Source organism: Pleuronectes platessa, chromosome 10, assembly GCF_947347685.1.
Source record: "Pleuronectes platessa chromosome 10, fPlePla1.1, whole genome shotgun sequence".
In the NCBI taxonomy this organism is placed as follows: Eukaryota; Metazoa; Chordata; class Actinopteri; order Pleuronectiformes; family Pleuronectidae; genus Pleuronectes; species Pleuronectes platessa.
Genome location: NC_070635.1, coordinates 7,610,649 through 7,626,048, shown reverse-complemented (window position 1 = coordinate 7,626,048; position 15,400 = coordinate 7,610,649). Strand labels below are relative to the sequence as shown.

The following is a 15,400-nucleotide window of genomic DNA, read 5'->3' as shown; positions in this document are numbered from 1 at the left end:
TGGAAGAGTCGGCAACAAACAGTTCAAAAATATACAGGAAAAATGTTTAAGGACACGTGATCAACATCTGCAGAAGAACCCAAATGAATGCCTAAAGGCTTTAAATAGCACTTTGATGGAATGCCATTAAGCTTTTGGACAAGGTGAAGTGCAACAAGCACAAACAATTGTACTTGCAGGTTTTCAGTGAGATCTCAGAATAGACAATTGAACACAAGTCGGCTTCTTGTGGCTTCTGGGAAATATGCAAAACACTTCAGTCAAGCGTGAAGGCCGAATAGTTTGCGTGAGCGTCCTCACATTGTGTCAAAATAAAAAGCAGCCGTGTTTTCAGAGACTGACTTTGTGTGTGGCGTCTTTAATTTTCACAATAAAATATCTCATACAAAAGTACTTTTAAGCCATTTTTTTTAATAGCATTATCAAAATATTGACGACGTGAAAAAACTGTTGAAATATGTTTAGTAGAAAAAAACTGTCCTTGACATCCACCACATCAAAAACATAACTTGTTGACCCACGATTTCCTTGTAGCCTGTCACTCACACGGGTATATTTCATTGCCAATCTGGTACTAAATGCTCACAGCCAAGTCTGTTGATGTCTTTTATATTTGTTCACAGTCACAAAGATTGAACTCTTCCTGCCAAAATATCAACTGCTGACTTAAAGTGGACGATGTCTTGAGACGCGGCAATATTAAATTGCGTGATTTCTTTCTGATGATAATGTGTAACACAACAAATTAATAAAAAAAGGGAAGCGAGTGACTCCACCTCTGCCAGGTCACAGTTCATGGTGTACTACTGGTAACCTGAGAGTCAGCAGCTTTAACAAACTGGTTAGATGAGTAGTGATGGGGTGGGTTTCTTGCCCGGCCAAGCTTCTTTGGCATATTTCTTTTTGCGTGGCTCGTTGTGGGTCTCTGGTAGGTAGGGGGCTATAACGGGGGTAGGGTTGAGGGTGACAGGAGGCTGGTTAGCCTCTGGGGCCAGGTCCACCTCTGGTGCTGGATTAGGGAAGGGCAGGGGAAGCCCTCCCTGCATGGCAGCACCTCCAGGAGCTCCAGTTGGCTGGTTATCAAGACTAGAGGGAGGCAAGTCCCCGTAGAGACCCCCGCCCAAGCTGTAGCTGTGGATACGTTTTGAAATCATGTCGTCCAGACCCAAGGTGTTTTGGCCCTCCGATCTCCGTTTCTACAGTAATGATGACAGAGTATTAAGTTTCACAGTCACTCGGTTAATGCAGTTCTTTGCTTAGTAACCCAACCCAACACTGATATGATGTATCCACTCAAATTCCACAATTTTAATAAGACATTTAAAGAAAAAAAAGAAAAAAACACAGGTTACCTTGATAGGGACGACAGCAGTCTGCACCATATTTCTAAAGCGTCCCACCGAGGGGTCAATATCCTCTGCAAATACAAAACAGTGGTAATATTCTGTTAACATTTACTCTCACAAAGACTAGAAAAGCACATATTGGATCAGTGTAACAAGCTGTTAATCTTCCCACGAGTTGTGTAAATATTGCTTGTGCTATATTTTTACTGTCTTTTATTTGTACCTGGATTAATGATGGCGTCTTCTTCACTGAAAGTAACTCTGGAGCTCCTCCGTTTTCTCTTGGGCCTCTGGATTTCAAGGTTTCCCTCTTCGATGGTTAGGAGCGAGATGCGCTTGTTGTGAGCTGTGTTGAACTCTGTCAGGTTCTGTCATTTAATTCATCAAAAGAAAATTAATTGCAATGTGGTTTGACCAGGACATCGGGACTCTAGAACACAACACTACTAAAGTGGACAGGAAAATAATGAGATGCATCATAAATAATACTCTTTATGCCTGTTGCCTATTTATCATTCATCTTACTTTAATTGTCCTAATGCATTTAAACCACTCTGAAAATCTACGATCTTTGAGGATGAAAATAAAATACTATGAATTACACTTTTAAAAAAAAGATATAAAGGGCTCAAATAGAATTTTAACACTTCATTGAATAGAGCAGTCATTCCCAAAGTGTGGGCCGCGGCCCCCTGGTGGGCTGTGAAGCCACTGCAGGTGGACCGTGAGAGGTCATCAGAAAATAAATAGATAAAAAAGTTTCAGATTTTATAAGTAAACGTTTAAAACCACCAAACATTTATGATTGACTCAAAAAGAAAGTTATCATCACAGGTAATGAAACAAAGACATGAGATTTAAATCCCACATGGTTCTTACTTTATTTAACCTATATAGCAGGTGTCGTTGTATTTGAAGTTGGAGCAGAGGAAAGCTGCTACTAACGAAGGGTAATCAGAAAGTTCAACTGAATCATTCAAAACTAAAAAGAGACCTCGCAGAAAGGACTCAAGTGAGGACCTGTCACAGGCCCAGAGGACAAACCCCCCCAAGCCTGTGTGTGTGCTATGCGCTGAGATGCAAGCTAAGAAGACCCTGGGACCATGTAAAGTGCGCTGCCGCCGTTTAGTAACTAAACAAGGACAATATTTATCCAAGCTTTGAGCATGTGCCTTATGGTTATTTGGTTATGGCTCAAAAGTGTATGTCTTCTCCCGGACATCCTTGTTGTGCTCTGTTATACAAACAATAAGAATATATTTTTAACAATACCCTATTTGCACTTAATGTTTTTTTTACATTGGTTGCTTTGCAAATAATTAGGCTTAAATGTGGATGTTATTGAATTAGCACTGAATATGCCTGCGTTCATTAAAAATTATTTTTGCTATAAATTTAATAATATGTATGATTCTAGTTCTGTGTGTGGATCATATATATAGTTGTGATTAAAGGTGTGGGTGGGACGCACAAATCTTTCTTAAGTTTGGGAATGGCTGGAATGGATTATAAATCTTCCTAAAGCAGCAACTTGTGGTAGAAAAGGTGATAATCCAGAAATACCATGCATATCTTTTCTTCGTCTCTGGTTTAGTTTGTTTGTAGTATACAATGAGAATATTGTTACTATCATCAAGACAATAAAGGTACCTCTAGCTCCGTCTCTTCTTCTGGAAGCCCAAGCAGCCCTTTTAGTTCCTCATCCTCTCCCGCCTTACTGTCCCCTGTACCAGCAGTGCCTTGGGTTTGGGGTTTCTCTCTGATGGTGTAGGTCCGCGTCGAGGCCCCGAAAGATATCGTAGAGTCTATGGGGACCTGCTGAGGCTTGTGTGCCTCAAGGCGGATGTGTCCGAGGAAAGTACCGTGTGCTAAAATATAAAATGTGATTCAGTCCTGGTGTCAAAACATGTGCTGATGTCACACCAAGCATATGAGATGGAGCAGCAGTTTAAGGTCAACCAATCAACTTGTATTTATTTAGTTTTTGATATAAAGTCCATCAGTCTGCCTGTGCTTCAATATAGAAATTGAATTTAGCTTAGATAGGAGTTTAGCTGTATGTTAATTAGCATATTATTTTCTCACAGGACTTATGAGCTGTGTGTAATATGAGCTTAATATCAAAAAGTTGGATATCAGACATTTTATACTATTCCACTGTTGCCAAACGCAGTGGCCAGTGCAGCCAAAAGGGACAATTTGTGTCTAACTTATCACAAAGCGCAAAGAAAGTAAACATCTGCACCGCACGCAAAGTTTGATATCTAAAATATATGCATACCTAATAATGTTTCCATGTGATAACCCAGAGCTGAGTGCTACAAACAGACCAAACCTCAAATATACCAAGTTTATACTTTTTTTTTTTACTTAACAATTACTCATCAATTGTCTGGTTTTGTGACTGCTGAATTACAATTAATAGAATTAAGATTGACTAATTGGTTCTGCTATAATTTATGTGACCTGTAGAGAAAAGAGGTATTGTTAGCAAGTCAGTGGTATTACTCTATCAGCCCTTTGCCAGCTGTTAAACTCTTCCAGACAATGATCCTAAACATGAAATGAATAAACACAGTGGGCGTGTCTGTGGATAGTGTCTTACTGCTGTTGAGGTCTAGGAGGAAGACCCTTTTCAGATGTTTGTGGTAGACCAGGGCGGCGTGGACACGTGAGCAGGACTGGTGGTCGATGGTGAAGTCACACCAGTCGGGGTTCCTCCCGAACAGGTAGTACTTCTTTTCATCAATGATGAGTTTCTGCGGGGACAGATGTGCAGCGTCACAGTCGGAGCAGCAGCCGGCGGAAAGCGTCTGTAAACAATCTGCAGTGTGTCTCTGTGCCTCTGAGCCATAACTCGACAGTGACGCTCCCCACTGCCAAGCTTAAATCTCAGGACTGAGGTTGCTCTCGCACCGTGTGTAACCCACGCAGCCACACATGACACAGTCCCAGAGTGGGACTGCGTCGACTGTCAGGCTTGTATCTGGTGCATTCACTGACTCACGCATTGACACAACCAATAAGTAGATGGTTAAAGAGGATTTCCAAGCGTCCACTCACTTCTACCAGTTTGTCTCCCTTCATCACGTCTAGATGGAGCCCTTGAGGAGCCTTTCCTGCCCTGGGAGGAAACAGAGAGGGCACGGTTTAAACATGTCAACACCCTGGACTACAGAATGGCTGCAACACATGTGATTAATTGATACATTAGCTCTGTTACATCTCGCATTACAACCTCTTTCGAACATGTTACATCTAATGCATTAGTGCCACAGGTGAAGGGAAGAGGTACAAGGTTAGATTTAATATTAAAGTATCGTGTCCTGGTCACATGAACCGTCCTGTACATGCACGTTCTTGAACAGAATACACGCCATTAATACATTCATTCCAGCGTTAACGAGTTAGCTCGTTAGCTTGCGCGGATGCTAACGCTAGCTGCACTGGCCACAAGCTTCTCTGCAAACGACGGAGACTCGAATAAATTCCCGAGCGTAGTTTAGCTCGTTCGCGTCAAACGTTTCGCTACGAACACACCGCCGCCACTTCAACACGTGCTTTTCCTCACCATGTCGGACAATCAAAAGGAGGGGGACTACTCTCTGTGCTTATTTTAGTCGCCATCTTGCCTCATCTTCGCGGAGCCGCGCGGCATGATGGGAAAAACGTCCCCGTGGCATGACGGGAGTTGGAGTTTTGGAGCTCGAGAAGCACTTTGCAGCCAAGTTAGACCCAATTAGACCCAAACTGTTATTGTGTTGTTATTAATGTGCGAAATGTAACGTGAGACTGAACCGAAATGGGAACGAGTGAAGGAAATTACAAAGAACAAGAACGGATGTCAGTTCCCTCGAGAACCACTAGAGGACCCCAGACTGTTAATTAGCTATGAAGCATCAAATACTTCTCATTTGTGCAGTTACAATTGTGAACAGATATAAGTATTGTGTATTCTTTTTGACTTTTTATCATCTCTTTAGCATTAAAGTGTGTCCTTAATTATTTTATTTTCTGGCATTTTTGCATACTTTTAGTTTTGTACAATGAAATGACATTGTAATTTCTGTCCTAAGAAAGGTTTTTTTAAAAAAAAAGAAAGTCTGGGAGCTCTTTATATTGGAAGGGCCATGCACCCCTGCCTATCACTCTACATGAGTTCTGTCAACCCGTTGTTTGATAAGTCAAGAGATCAAATTGGATCACAGAGAAAGAAGTAGACTCAAGAAGTTCAGGCCCATCTTTGAGCATGTCGCAGGGTTCATGCGGAAAGTGTTGTGGTTTATTTTACAGATGCTGTGGAGGCGCTGTCTCGTCGTTTCACTGAGGCGGGGGTAGGATTGTTCTGTAGCACAGAGGGAAGTGAGGGGGTTCTAAGTTCATCTGAGTCAAGGCACTTAAAACGTGTGAAGGACGTCTCATAGGCTTTAAAGTGGAGTGAGGGCGTAAATGAATGAAATCACTTTTCCCCAGTATTCAAGGAACCATTTTCTGACTTGGCTGGAAGATCTGCATCCACACAGTCTGAAATCAAACATTAATGTGGTGTTTTGGCATAAGTGTGACAGACTGAGGGAGCTTTTCTATCCACCCCCCTGTGATCTGATACAAACCTGCATCAAAAAGTTGTCAATCGGCTTTAGAGAACTAACCTTAGGGTGATGCAAAGTTGTTTTACAATCTTATAAGAATACTGAATACGTCATAAGGGTGATGCAAAGTTGTTTTACAATCTTATAAGAATAATGAATACGTCATAAGGGTGATGCAAAGTTGTTTTACAATCTTATAAGAATAATGAATAAGTCATTCTTTCGGGAAACAACCTTCGTACAGAAACAAACATGCACTATATTAACAGACTTTTTTTCCCCCTCGACTTCTCACCGCTGAAGAATGCAAGCCCCGTGCAAACAGCTCCAGCAACTTCCTCATTCACATTTGTGGTTTTTGACTGCCAAAGCACCCCCCCATTTAGGTCATGTTTGTCATTTGCTGTCTGCCTTCACTTCACTCATCGCAGCACGCCGAGACACAGCAGGGATGGCAGGCGAAACTGCTCTGCCACTTCAACAGTTGATCGCATCACTGGACGATAAGTGTCTGCCAAAGATCCTGCAGGTCGTCTCAGGAGTCTATTTCCAAGGTAAGCCTCTTATTGTTTTATTGATTGTCCACTGAGATTGTGAGCGTAGAGGAAGAGAAAGTTGAACAGATGGGAAATGACTTGAGGAGATACGATTATCTGATTTCTGTATTGTTGCTGTGTCTATTCAATACATTCATATCTACAGTTTTTAGAATACAGTTATTTTCTTAACCCCCAAACCAGAAGTTATTAGGTTTGTGAGGGAGATGAGATATTTTTTTCCCTCAAATGATTGATCCTGCCTGTTTCTGGGTTTTGATCTCGTTCGTTGTTCTTTCTTTGCTCTATTTCTTGCTTTCTCTTTCAGGGTCGATATATGAACTCTCTGGAAGCGAAGTGAGCTTTTCTACCGGGGATCTAATAAAGGTCATCCGTATCGAGCTCCAATCGGTTTGCTGCGAGGATGTCAGCGGCGATGACAAGTTTGAGCTCCCTATCGGCCACATAGGTCGGTCTGTGCTGGGAACAGGGTTGTAGTGGGATCACATAAATGTCTTCTGCAGCCACCACTGACTCACATTTGTTTCTTTTAGGCTTGTACAAGGTTGTTCCAGAGGAGATGCCGTACAGCACGGTGGAGGAGATGGTGAGTCTGAGGCCTGTGGACCTGGACTCCTGCCTGCCCTTCACTTTCACCAGCAGCTCTAAGATCACCTTGGACAACTTCACACTGGCCGCTGGCAGAGCTTTGACGGTGCTCTCCGTTGAGAAGGATCAGGTCCGCTGTCACGTTCAAGGGCAACAGGAGGTCTCAGCCGAAGTGTGCATCCCTCTTTCTTCCAGAGGAGAGTTCTATGAATGTGAGAGCCAGGAGTGTTTCAACCTGCAGGAGATCATGTCCTCCCCCAGCCTGCGTAGTCGAAAGTTTCGCAGCACCAAAAGTGAACGGCCAGTTTTCCTGAGTCCAATATACCAGGTCCACGCCATCATGAACTGTGAGAATAACCTTTTGGATTTTTATATTTATTCTTTAATTTCTTTGAATGTCTACACTTAATTTTTTTAAACTCAAAATAAAGCAATACAATTAGTCAAGATAGAATCCAATAAATCATAGAGGAACTGATAAAATACTGCAGGAAAACAAATGGGCTACAATAAAATAAATGATTCATGGATAGGAACTAGATAGACACCATTGTTACATCAAAAATGCTTTCCTTTAAAGGTAGAATAAAAAGGAAATGATCCGAGACCAAGTTCCTCAGGTAAAGAGTTCCATGAACACTGAATGGAAAGCCCTGTGGTGAGTCTGGCAATGGTGAGAGTGGGAACAGTGGGTTTTACCTGACGGGTGCAGGCACACACATTGGCTAAGTAGAAGCAAGGCCATGCAGGACGTTGAGTTGAAGTTTCAATTTTTATTTGTCACATGAAAGTTAACACAGAGCTATGTCTTAGATATAACAAAAAAGAAAAGAAAAGTTAATTTAAATAAAGTTAAATAGCTCAATATAAAAAAGTGAATGCAATGCTATTTACATTACACTATGCAGTATACTCAAGAAATATATAGACGTTGTTGCACAGTGTAGAGGTGAGTAGGCAAACAGTGCAAACAGGCAGGTAGCAGATACGCAGAGGTTTGTTGTGCATGAAGTTAACAATTAGTTTATAAACCTTAAGAACTGGTGATCTGAGGTCTGGTGGTGCATGCAGCCCTGCCCCGGCACAGTCTAGAACAGTCTGCGTGCTGGATGGCTGTGGTCCTCTTTGGGTACAATAATACAATTCTGACAAGATGAAACTAAAGAATAATTTTATGACTAATGTATGCAGTTCAGTGGGGATGAATAAATAAGTAGAAAAGTATTTATAATGTTCCTGCAGGTAGAGCGAGTGTGATGATTGAGGACAGGCTCCCAAGATTCCTTCTCAAGTCATAGATTGGGTCGAGAAAATGTGTCTATGTCACCACCAGTCAGCAGAAAATATGTATATATGTCTTTAATCTATAACTTCGTGATGAATTGGTGTAGATGACCTGACAGTGTTCTGTTTTTCTGCAGAATGAATACTTAACCTTATGAGACAATACAATACAACAATTAATTTTGCTGATCATATTTCTGAATGGAGGAATGAGAACTTATACAGATCATAGTTTCCTAAACTGTTTCTCCCATTTTGTGTACAGTGAGGAAGAATGTGTTGAAGTTCTCGTCCAGTTCAGAGGTGGATGTGATGGATGTCACCGAGCTCTGCAAAGATGTCGTTTTTGTGACCCCGCTCACTCTGACAGAGGTCCAGTCCCAGCCAGATGAATCGTTCCCAGCAGTGGTGGAGATACTGGAAGGCCCAGAGACCCACTCTCTGTTCAGGTGCGGTTGGATGCAAGAACTGATCAAGGGCAGGAACCTGGTTTTCCACAAGAAAGGAACGTCAACCAGGATTTTATTCTCGAGCCTGAAGAGCCGCAAGGCACAGCAGTACTTTCTGGTGTCTCAGCAATACGCTGGACGGTTTCGGAGGCGGCCGAGAGAGTTTAACTCCGTGTACGAGCTGTACGTCGCTTCAGTCCAGGCGCCGGGTCTGAGGGTGAGTGTCACCAGGAGCTTTGAGGAGGTTGAGGAGGAGGGCCTGCCTGCGCTCAGTGTGGGGGAACAGCTGGAGGTTGTGCGCTGTGTCAGGATGGAGCTGCCTTGTGGAAGCAGAGAGGAAGAGAAGCAGTCCGTGGAGGCTCTGCTGTGTCATCGCTTCCAAGAGCCTGATGATGGAGATGATGATGATGATGATGAAGAGGAGGTCAGGCAGGAGGATGAGAGAGAGGAGATTTCTCTGCCTCTGTACATGCAAGCTCACTTAGTGGAGGTGCTCAAGGACAACAAGAAGTACAAACTCAGGGACTTGGAAAAGGAGTTCAGTTTCCCTCTGGATGTTAAAGTGATGAACCGGGACAATGTCATGGAGACTGATCCGCTGGCTGGGCTGACATGTCTCAGAATAGAAGGGGCCATGTCAGAGCCCATCATCCAGGCGAGTCTTCCCCACACGCCAGAACACTGTTTTGAGATCCCAACACAGTGGCTCTCTATGTCTGTCTCTTTCACCGAGGACTCCCTGCCATGGCCCAGCGATCAGCCCCCTGAGTGCCATATTGAGAGGGTCACCGAGGTGGCAGATACGTTCTTTTACGAATACCGCAAACAGGCGAACTCGGATGCAGCTCCTCCTCCTCGGCCACCAAAGCGAAATTTGTCTTCTTTAGACGCCAAGAAAAAACCATTTGTACCTCCAAAGAAATCCTCCAAGGATGAAAAATCGAAACATCGACCAGACGAGAGATCCACGACCAAAGACTTCGCCAATATGACTCTAAGCAGCAAAAAGAGACACGCAGCTCCCCCACCACCGGTAAGAATGGCTTTCTTGCATCTATCTCAAAGAGCTGTTTAGAATCTGTCGTAGTCCAGCTGTCATTTTTAACCAACCCGCACATCTTTCGACAGTTGACAGCCGAGCAACATTTTTCTTCGCAATTTAACTTCTGAGAAAACTATGCAAAAACAAGATGCTTCCACTTTTTGCTGCAGCAGAAAGACGCTGTGCATATGATTCATCTTTTGACTTCCTCATATTTTGCAGGATATTTTCGATGAGCAGCCGCCACCACTTGCACCGAGAAAGCAGTCAGCAGCTGAATTGACAATTGGCAAGGCCCTGCCAAACATGTACGTGAAGAGGGTGGATTCTACAACGAAAGGTAACTCTTCATAGCTGTTCAGTGCACTCTTACACAACGATGCTGATGTTTTTCTATGGTATATACATATAAGTAGCACTCTGCCCCAAATCCATATGTCCTAATTCTAGGTGACAATATTTAAATGCAGGTTACAAATATGAAGTTTAAAACCGGCAAAATAACCAAATATTTGTCATGACAGTGAAGGAACATGTAACCCACTAAAAGATCTAAATGAGAGATCTATGATCAAAGAAATCGTATCATGCATTGTCCTGAGGGATAAATCAATGATTACTGGTTTTGGTGACTGGAATGTTACTCAGAGCACGACTACTTCGCCAAGGCCACACAGTCTCCTCATGAATTTACATTTAAATTCACTGGATCCAGAATTTGATCTGGATCTGCACAGAATTCCACCCACACACTCATTAATATCCGTCCCTAGAACGTGCCTGTTTGTTTTCATTAAGATCCATGAATTGTTCTCTGTGAAATCATTGAAAATGTTGAATCTCACAATGTACTAGGTTCCGTGGTGGTTTGTGTGTATAACAAACCAAGAAGAAAACATAATGGGATTTAAAACACTGAGGAAAAACACTGACTGTTTCCTTCTTTCCCTCTAGTTGCGTCAGATGCGGACAGTGACCACGACTATGAGGAATTGGATGAAAAATTGCTCACAATGATAAAGCAATCACAGGAAAATGTAACTTTCTACTAAAAGATTACAGCAGGAAAAGTTAATATCATAGTTTTGTGGCTCTACTCCCTTGAAATATTCCATGACTGTGTCCCAGAGACCAAGCAACCAAATGCTCCATTAAATCATAGAGTGTTGAAACTCATACTCCCATGTTTGATAATTGGTTTAACATCGGTAAGGTCGGATATTCCAGCTTGATAACATGTTATTGAAGCAAAAACAGGGTAAACTATGAGAGCAAGATTTAAAACACCCTGTGGAGCTTTTGATGAATCGTGGTACATCAAGTGTTGTGGACACTTCAGTACCGATGTTGAGACTCCATCCGGGGTTGTGCAACAAAAGCATAGGTACGTTATATTCAAACTTAGCTAAAACTAACCAAACCATGTGGTAGCTTGGGGCTGAAACTATTTCTTTTTCTATATAAAAGCTTTACATTGTGCAATACAGCAGTACCTTAAAACAATAATACAGTAAAATAAAAGAATAAACACATTTCTTGCGTTGAATCAACACCTCACTCTCAATAATTGCATATTTTAAAGTTTTGTTTAAGTTTTACCAAGTTGTATTTTACTGTAAAAGCTTTTAATGTATTGCACACTCATTCCTCACATACATATACGTGTTTGCCAAGGCAGCACAATGGTGGCTTCTGCTTCTGGTGGATTCTATAGCTACAATAGCAGAAAATTTAATTTCAATTTCATTGAAATCGAATCCCTGGTGGAAGAATTGCTTTTCAGTAACACACTGAACTGGAGACAACATTAAAGAAATTAATGTAAGTTTTATTTGTGTGGGGTCTCTTGTATGTATGGAGTGTTTTTGCATTTTGTATAAACATGTAACTGTGTTGACCAGTCACTTGTTGTCAGGTATGCTTTTCTCAAGTTCTGCATTATGTCCAGTTATTTTTGCTACAGGCGGACTCAGTAAAAGACACAAATCTTAAGTATATGCTTCATGAGTCGGTTTGTTGTTGCTAAATGTGCAAATACACATGTATACAAATTATTTATATTAAAATCTTATTAAATGAACAAACTGTATTTTGTATAATCTTTTAATATTGTCAAAAATTACACAGACAAAAATAAATCAAGTAGTTATGTTTCCAGGCTTTAAAATTACAAAACTCTTTACAGTGGACACCGGGGGGGGGGGGGGGGGCAAATATTTATTAACTGCTTGAAAATCTTTTTGGGACTTGCAAATTAGCAGAAGCAACTTAGTGAATAAAGAATGTGTAAACTAAAGGTGAAACCACGTGTTTCCACCGAACAGATATCAGGTGACCCCCACGGCTGTGAGGGGGAGGCGTCTAATCGTCACTGTCTGTCGATTTGAAATGGTCTTCGTCGATGGTGGAAAAGATGTGACCTTCATTGCTAAGAAATTCCACTGCTTGCCTGTTCAAAAGACAAAAAGAAATATGAATTGTACTTTTGCGGCACAAAATTGAATCTGGAAGAAATGCAGCTTTTGATTTTAGCCGTGTTTACCAAGGTGGTTACTTTGGGTGAGTGATGACAAGTTAGGGTGATATTGTTCAGTTACAGAAAAAAAAAGAAACATGCACAAGGATAAAAAGGAACTTTTCTTACTTGATAACAGTCAGACTTATACCACTGAGTCTCTGCTTCAGGTCCTGGATGCTGATACCCTGCGGTTCTGGGCAGCTTCTTATCAAACTCAGCACCTTAAGTCATGAACAGTGACATTAAAACAGTGAACAGTTTTAGACTGCAAATAGAGAAGCTACTTCACCACTTCTCTCTTTGGTATCATTATTAGAAGGGCGCATTATGATAATGGTCAGGATGTATGAGACAGTAAACATTCTGTATATGTGAAACTAGTGCATCTACCTTCTAACTCCTAAAATATCTACCTGTATTTGAAACACATAACCAGAGAACCGCTCACATGGTCTATTTGTCTGTAGTCTATTAAAAAAAATACCAAAGAAAGTGCAGTTTCAAATTTGGTGCGGTTTGGACATGCATTGCTTTTTTCTAATTCACCACATCTGACTGACAGACATTCAAGTGGTGAACTCTCTCATGGCAATAACATTCATAGAATCACTTCCTCTTTTGCAAGTTGTCTTCAGAGTAAAAGCATGTTTGTTTAATTGCTGTTATGCTTCATACTGAGCAAAATTATACAGCTTTTATTTTGAAAACTTGTGAACTTGGGTTTGAAGATTGTGTTGATTTCTTATCAGATCTGTGAAATAGCCGACATACAATCTATGAAAAAAAAATCAAACTTGTATATAAATCAAACGCATGTACAGTTGTAAGTTTCAGTCTATAAAAAACACTAAACTACAAAATCTTCTCCGCAGATAAACCAGCTAGGATGAACGCAAAGTTTTTTAACTTCACTCGGCACCATGGACTGTTTATAAAAAGCTGTCTAATCTACATGACGATTCTCAAAGAGGTGTATTATATACATCTAATATGAATCTGTCATTTAGGTTTACCTGATTCTGATTCCCGCTCAACCCGTTCTTAGTCAAGTCGGTAGCACCAGAGTAGCTCCCGCCCATTCCTCCCATGGTCCCCTTGTTGCCCATGTCCGGCTTCATCATGGGTGTGATGCTACTGCTCATTCCTCCTCCGGAACCCTTTTGAAGGAGAAACGGAATTAAAAGAAATTCCAGGTCCCAAACATCTAGTTTTCGTTTTGCCAACAATAAAGACATTTGAGATTTATGCTTCTCTCCCCTCACCGTGCTCTGAGGTTTGCTGAGCGCCATGTGTGCTTGGACAACCTCCAACATGTGCGATGTGATTTCATTCATGTCCTCCAGGGGTCTGACGCTGAACGCCACAACAGACCTGTTGTTCTGTGACAGGGAGACAACACCACCCAGACCCTCAGTTAATTCTTAAATCCCTGAATTCACATCAGAATTACTAGGGAAAAAAATAAATGTTAGTCGGTGGAACAGAGCAGTCTCAAAAAGAAGAGCAGCTGCTTATCAATATATACCATATATCTACAAATCTCTAAACTCTAAATCTCAAAAAAAGAGGTCACAGGCTCGTGTCTCCTTGCAAGAGAACATAAAGCTAATGCTACATCCACAATAATACCATAGAGTTTTAAACACATCCCTTATACGTATCTTCATCAGGAAAATTTGAAAACGCAACTGGTCCGGATTTATTTTGAAATCTCAAGGGCTGTGCTTAGGTCTGGAAGGAAACAATGGAAAATATACTGGTATGGTTGTAGGATAAGTTCCCGTTTGTGTCTGGGTGCTTTGTAGATGATATTAGGATTTAAAACTCACCTGAAAGGAGCGCAGATTTCCAGAAACTTTGACGTACGTGCCCGGGGGCAGCACCGTGCTGTCCACACCAGGATCCTAAACAAATAAAAAACAGAGATTATGGTTAAGAGTCTTGTAATGTCTCAAACAAAAAACTGTGGTAGTTTTAGGTTTTCCGATGTAAAACATGGCATCAGTTATTACTTATGGTAAAATATGTGGGATTATTGCAAAACTTCACTCACGATATTTAGACTAGCTCTTGAACTTACATTTATTCATCTACTAACGTTTTTTTTACTCATATCTAAAAAATAAAAGGATCCCCACGAACCTCTGTGTCGACCCACTGCTTCACGTCCATGGGAGCGCCCGTCATGTCATCGACCTTGTACTGGATGTTGGTCATGGATTTGTCCGTGCTCCTGATGACACCCACGAAGGTAACCTGGGACACATGAGCTGTGAGCAGGGCGACTGGGAAAGTTCAACGACTACATGCTCATTTAGGATGTGAAACAACTGATGGTTTATTGTTGTCACTTGTGTAAGTATAAGCCGCATTAAACAAATGTTTTTTCCTACTGTTGTTTGAACGATGCACGTTCTATACACGTTCTGCCTCCACGCAGGCCAGACTTCACTTCAGCTTACCTGGGCCACTTCCACATCTCCCACTCTGAACGATTCCTCTGCCTGGGCAGCAGACATCAGCTGAGACACTGTGCAGGGGATTATCTGATTTGCTCGAGTTCTCTGTAAAAGAAAACACACACACAGTTCCTGCAGGGTTCACCAACTTCTATTTTAGATGTTATAGGACCTTGGATTATTGTCACTTATATTACATTACAACAGAGACAGAAAAGAGAGAGACGGAAGCCAAGAGATACAAAATGAGCAGAAATAAAAACAACAGTAAGCCTGTCTGTCATGCTTGAACGCAGCACAGCTGCAGAGGAAACGCATGTATAGAAACAAACTTAATCTTAGTTTTTGTGGTTGGAGTGAGTTGATGACCTCTTCTTCTTCTTTTTCCCCATTTACTATAATTTAGATTTTCAAGAACAACGGATATTCTGTCTGTCAGTATTTGCATGAGATGAGCTCAACCGTCACTGTTTGCATTCCCCCAAAGGAACGTTCATGACTTAAGTTTCTTTATCGTCATATGCACAGTAAAAACAGGCGTAGATGATATTCTTACTTTGTTCGT

General features: G+C 41.5%; 3 protein-coding genes and 1 non-coding gene across 4 annotated transcripts in view; 1 reads left to right on the top strand and 3 right to left on the bottom strand.

Moving 5' to 3' along the window:
* Positions 1-391: 391 nt before the first annotated feature.
* On the bottom strand, positions 392-5,015 carry ppp1r8b (protein phosphatase 1, regulatory subunit 8b). The gene is made up of 7 exons (XM_053433173.1): positions 4,918-5,015; positions 4,410-4,470; positions 3,952-4,105; positions 2,997-3,214; positions 1,570-1,714; positions 1,353-1,417; positions 392-1,196 (listed from the first exon to the last, which is right to left on the bottom strand). The coding sequence occupies exons 1-7, from the start codon at positions 4,971-4,973 to the stop codon at positions 843-845; spliced, it is 1,053 nt and encodes a 350-aa protein (XP_053289148.1). The 5' UTR covers positions 4,974-5,015; the 3' UTR covers positions 392-842.
* On the bottom strand, positions 4,182-4,341 carry LOC128450213 (small Cajal body-specific RNA 1). The gene has a single exon (XR_008339978.1). It is a non-coding gene; the product is annotated as a small Cajal body-specific RNA 1 (non-coding RNA).
* Positions 5,016-6,308: 1,293 nt separating the features above from the next.
* On the top strand, positions 6,309-11,850 carry themis2 (thymocyte selection associated family member 2). Its single transcript, XM_053432237.1, has 6 exons — positions 6,309-6,492; positions 6,803-6,943; positions 7,029-7,430; positions 8,633-9,849; positions 10,081-10,198; positions 10,813-11,850. Exons 1-6 carry the CDS (start codon positions 6,390-6,392, stop codon positions 10,908-10,910), a joined length of 2,079 nt encoding a protein of 692 aa, XP_053288212.1. The 5' UTR covers positions 6,309-6,389; the 3' UTR covers positions 10,911-11,850.
* Positions 11,851-11,945: 95 nt separating this feature from the next.
* The window catches only part of rpa2 (replication protein A2), a 4,568-nt gene continuing 1,113 nt past the window's right edge, over positions 11,946-15,400 (bottom strand). The window contains exons 3-9 of the mRNA XM_053432241.1: positions 14,839-14,940; positions 14,519-14,632; positions 14,206-14,280; positions 13,639-13,755; positions 13,390-13,533; positions 12,503-12,597; positions 11,946-12,307 (exon numbers count right to left, since the gene is read on the bottom strand). Coding sequence (XP_053288216.1) covers positions 12,220-12,307; positions 12,503-12,597; positions 13,390-13,533; positions 13,639-13,755; positions 14,206-14,280; positions 14,519-14,632; positions 14,839-14,940 — 735 coding nt within the window. The 3' untranslated portion in view covers positions 11,946-12,219. The remainder of the gene's footprint in view (positions 12,308-12,502; positions 12,598-13,389; positions 13,534-13,638; positions 13,756-14,205; positions 14,281-14,518; positions 14,633-14,838; positions 14,941-15,400) is intronic.

Coding starts and splice junctions, on each gene's coding strand:
- ppp1r8b (XM_053433173.1), bottom strand. CDS start 4,973: ATGGCGACTAAAATAAGCACAGAGAGTAGTCCCCCTCCTTTTGATTGT. Junction 4,471..4,917: donor CCTTTTGATTGTCCGACATG/GTGAGGAAAAGC, acceptor GTTTCCTCCCAG/GGCAGGAAAGGCTCCTCAAG. Junction 3,215..3,951: donor CCTCCTAGACCTCAACAGCA/GTAAGACACTAT, acceptor TTTATATTTTAG/CACACGGTACTTTCCTCGGA.
- themis2 (XM_053432237.1), top strand. CDS start 6,390: ATGGCAGGCGAAACTGCTCTGCCACTTCAACAGTTGATCGCATCACTG. Junction 6,493..6,802: donor CTCAGGAGTCTATTTCCAAG/GTAAGCCTCTTA, acceptor TTTCTCTTTCAG/GGTCGATATATGAACTCTCT. Junction 10,199..10,812: donor GGTGGATTCTACAACGAAAG/GTAACTCTTCAT, acceptor CTTTCCCTCTAG/TTGCGTCAGATGCGGACAGT.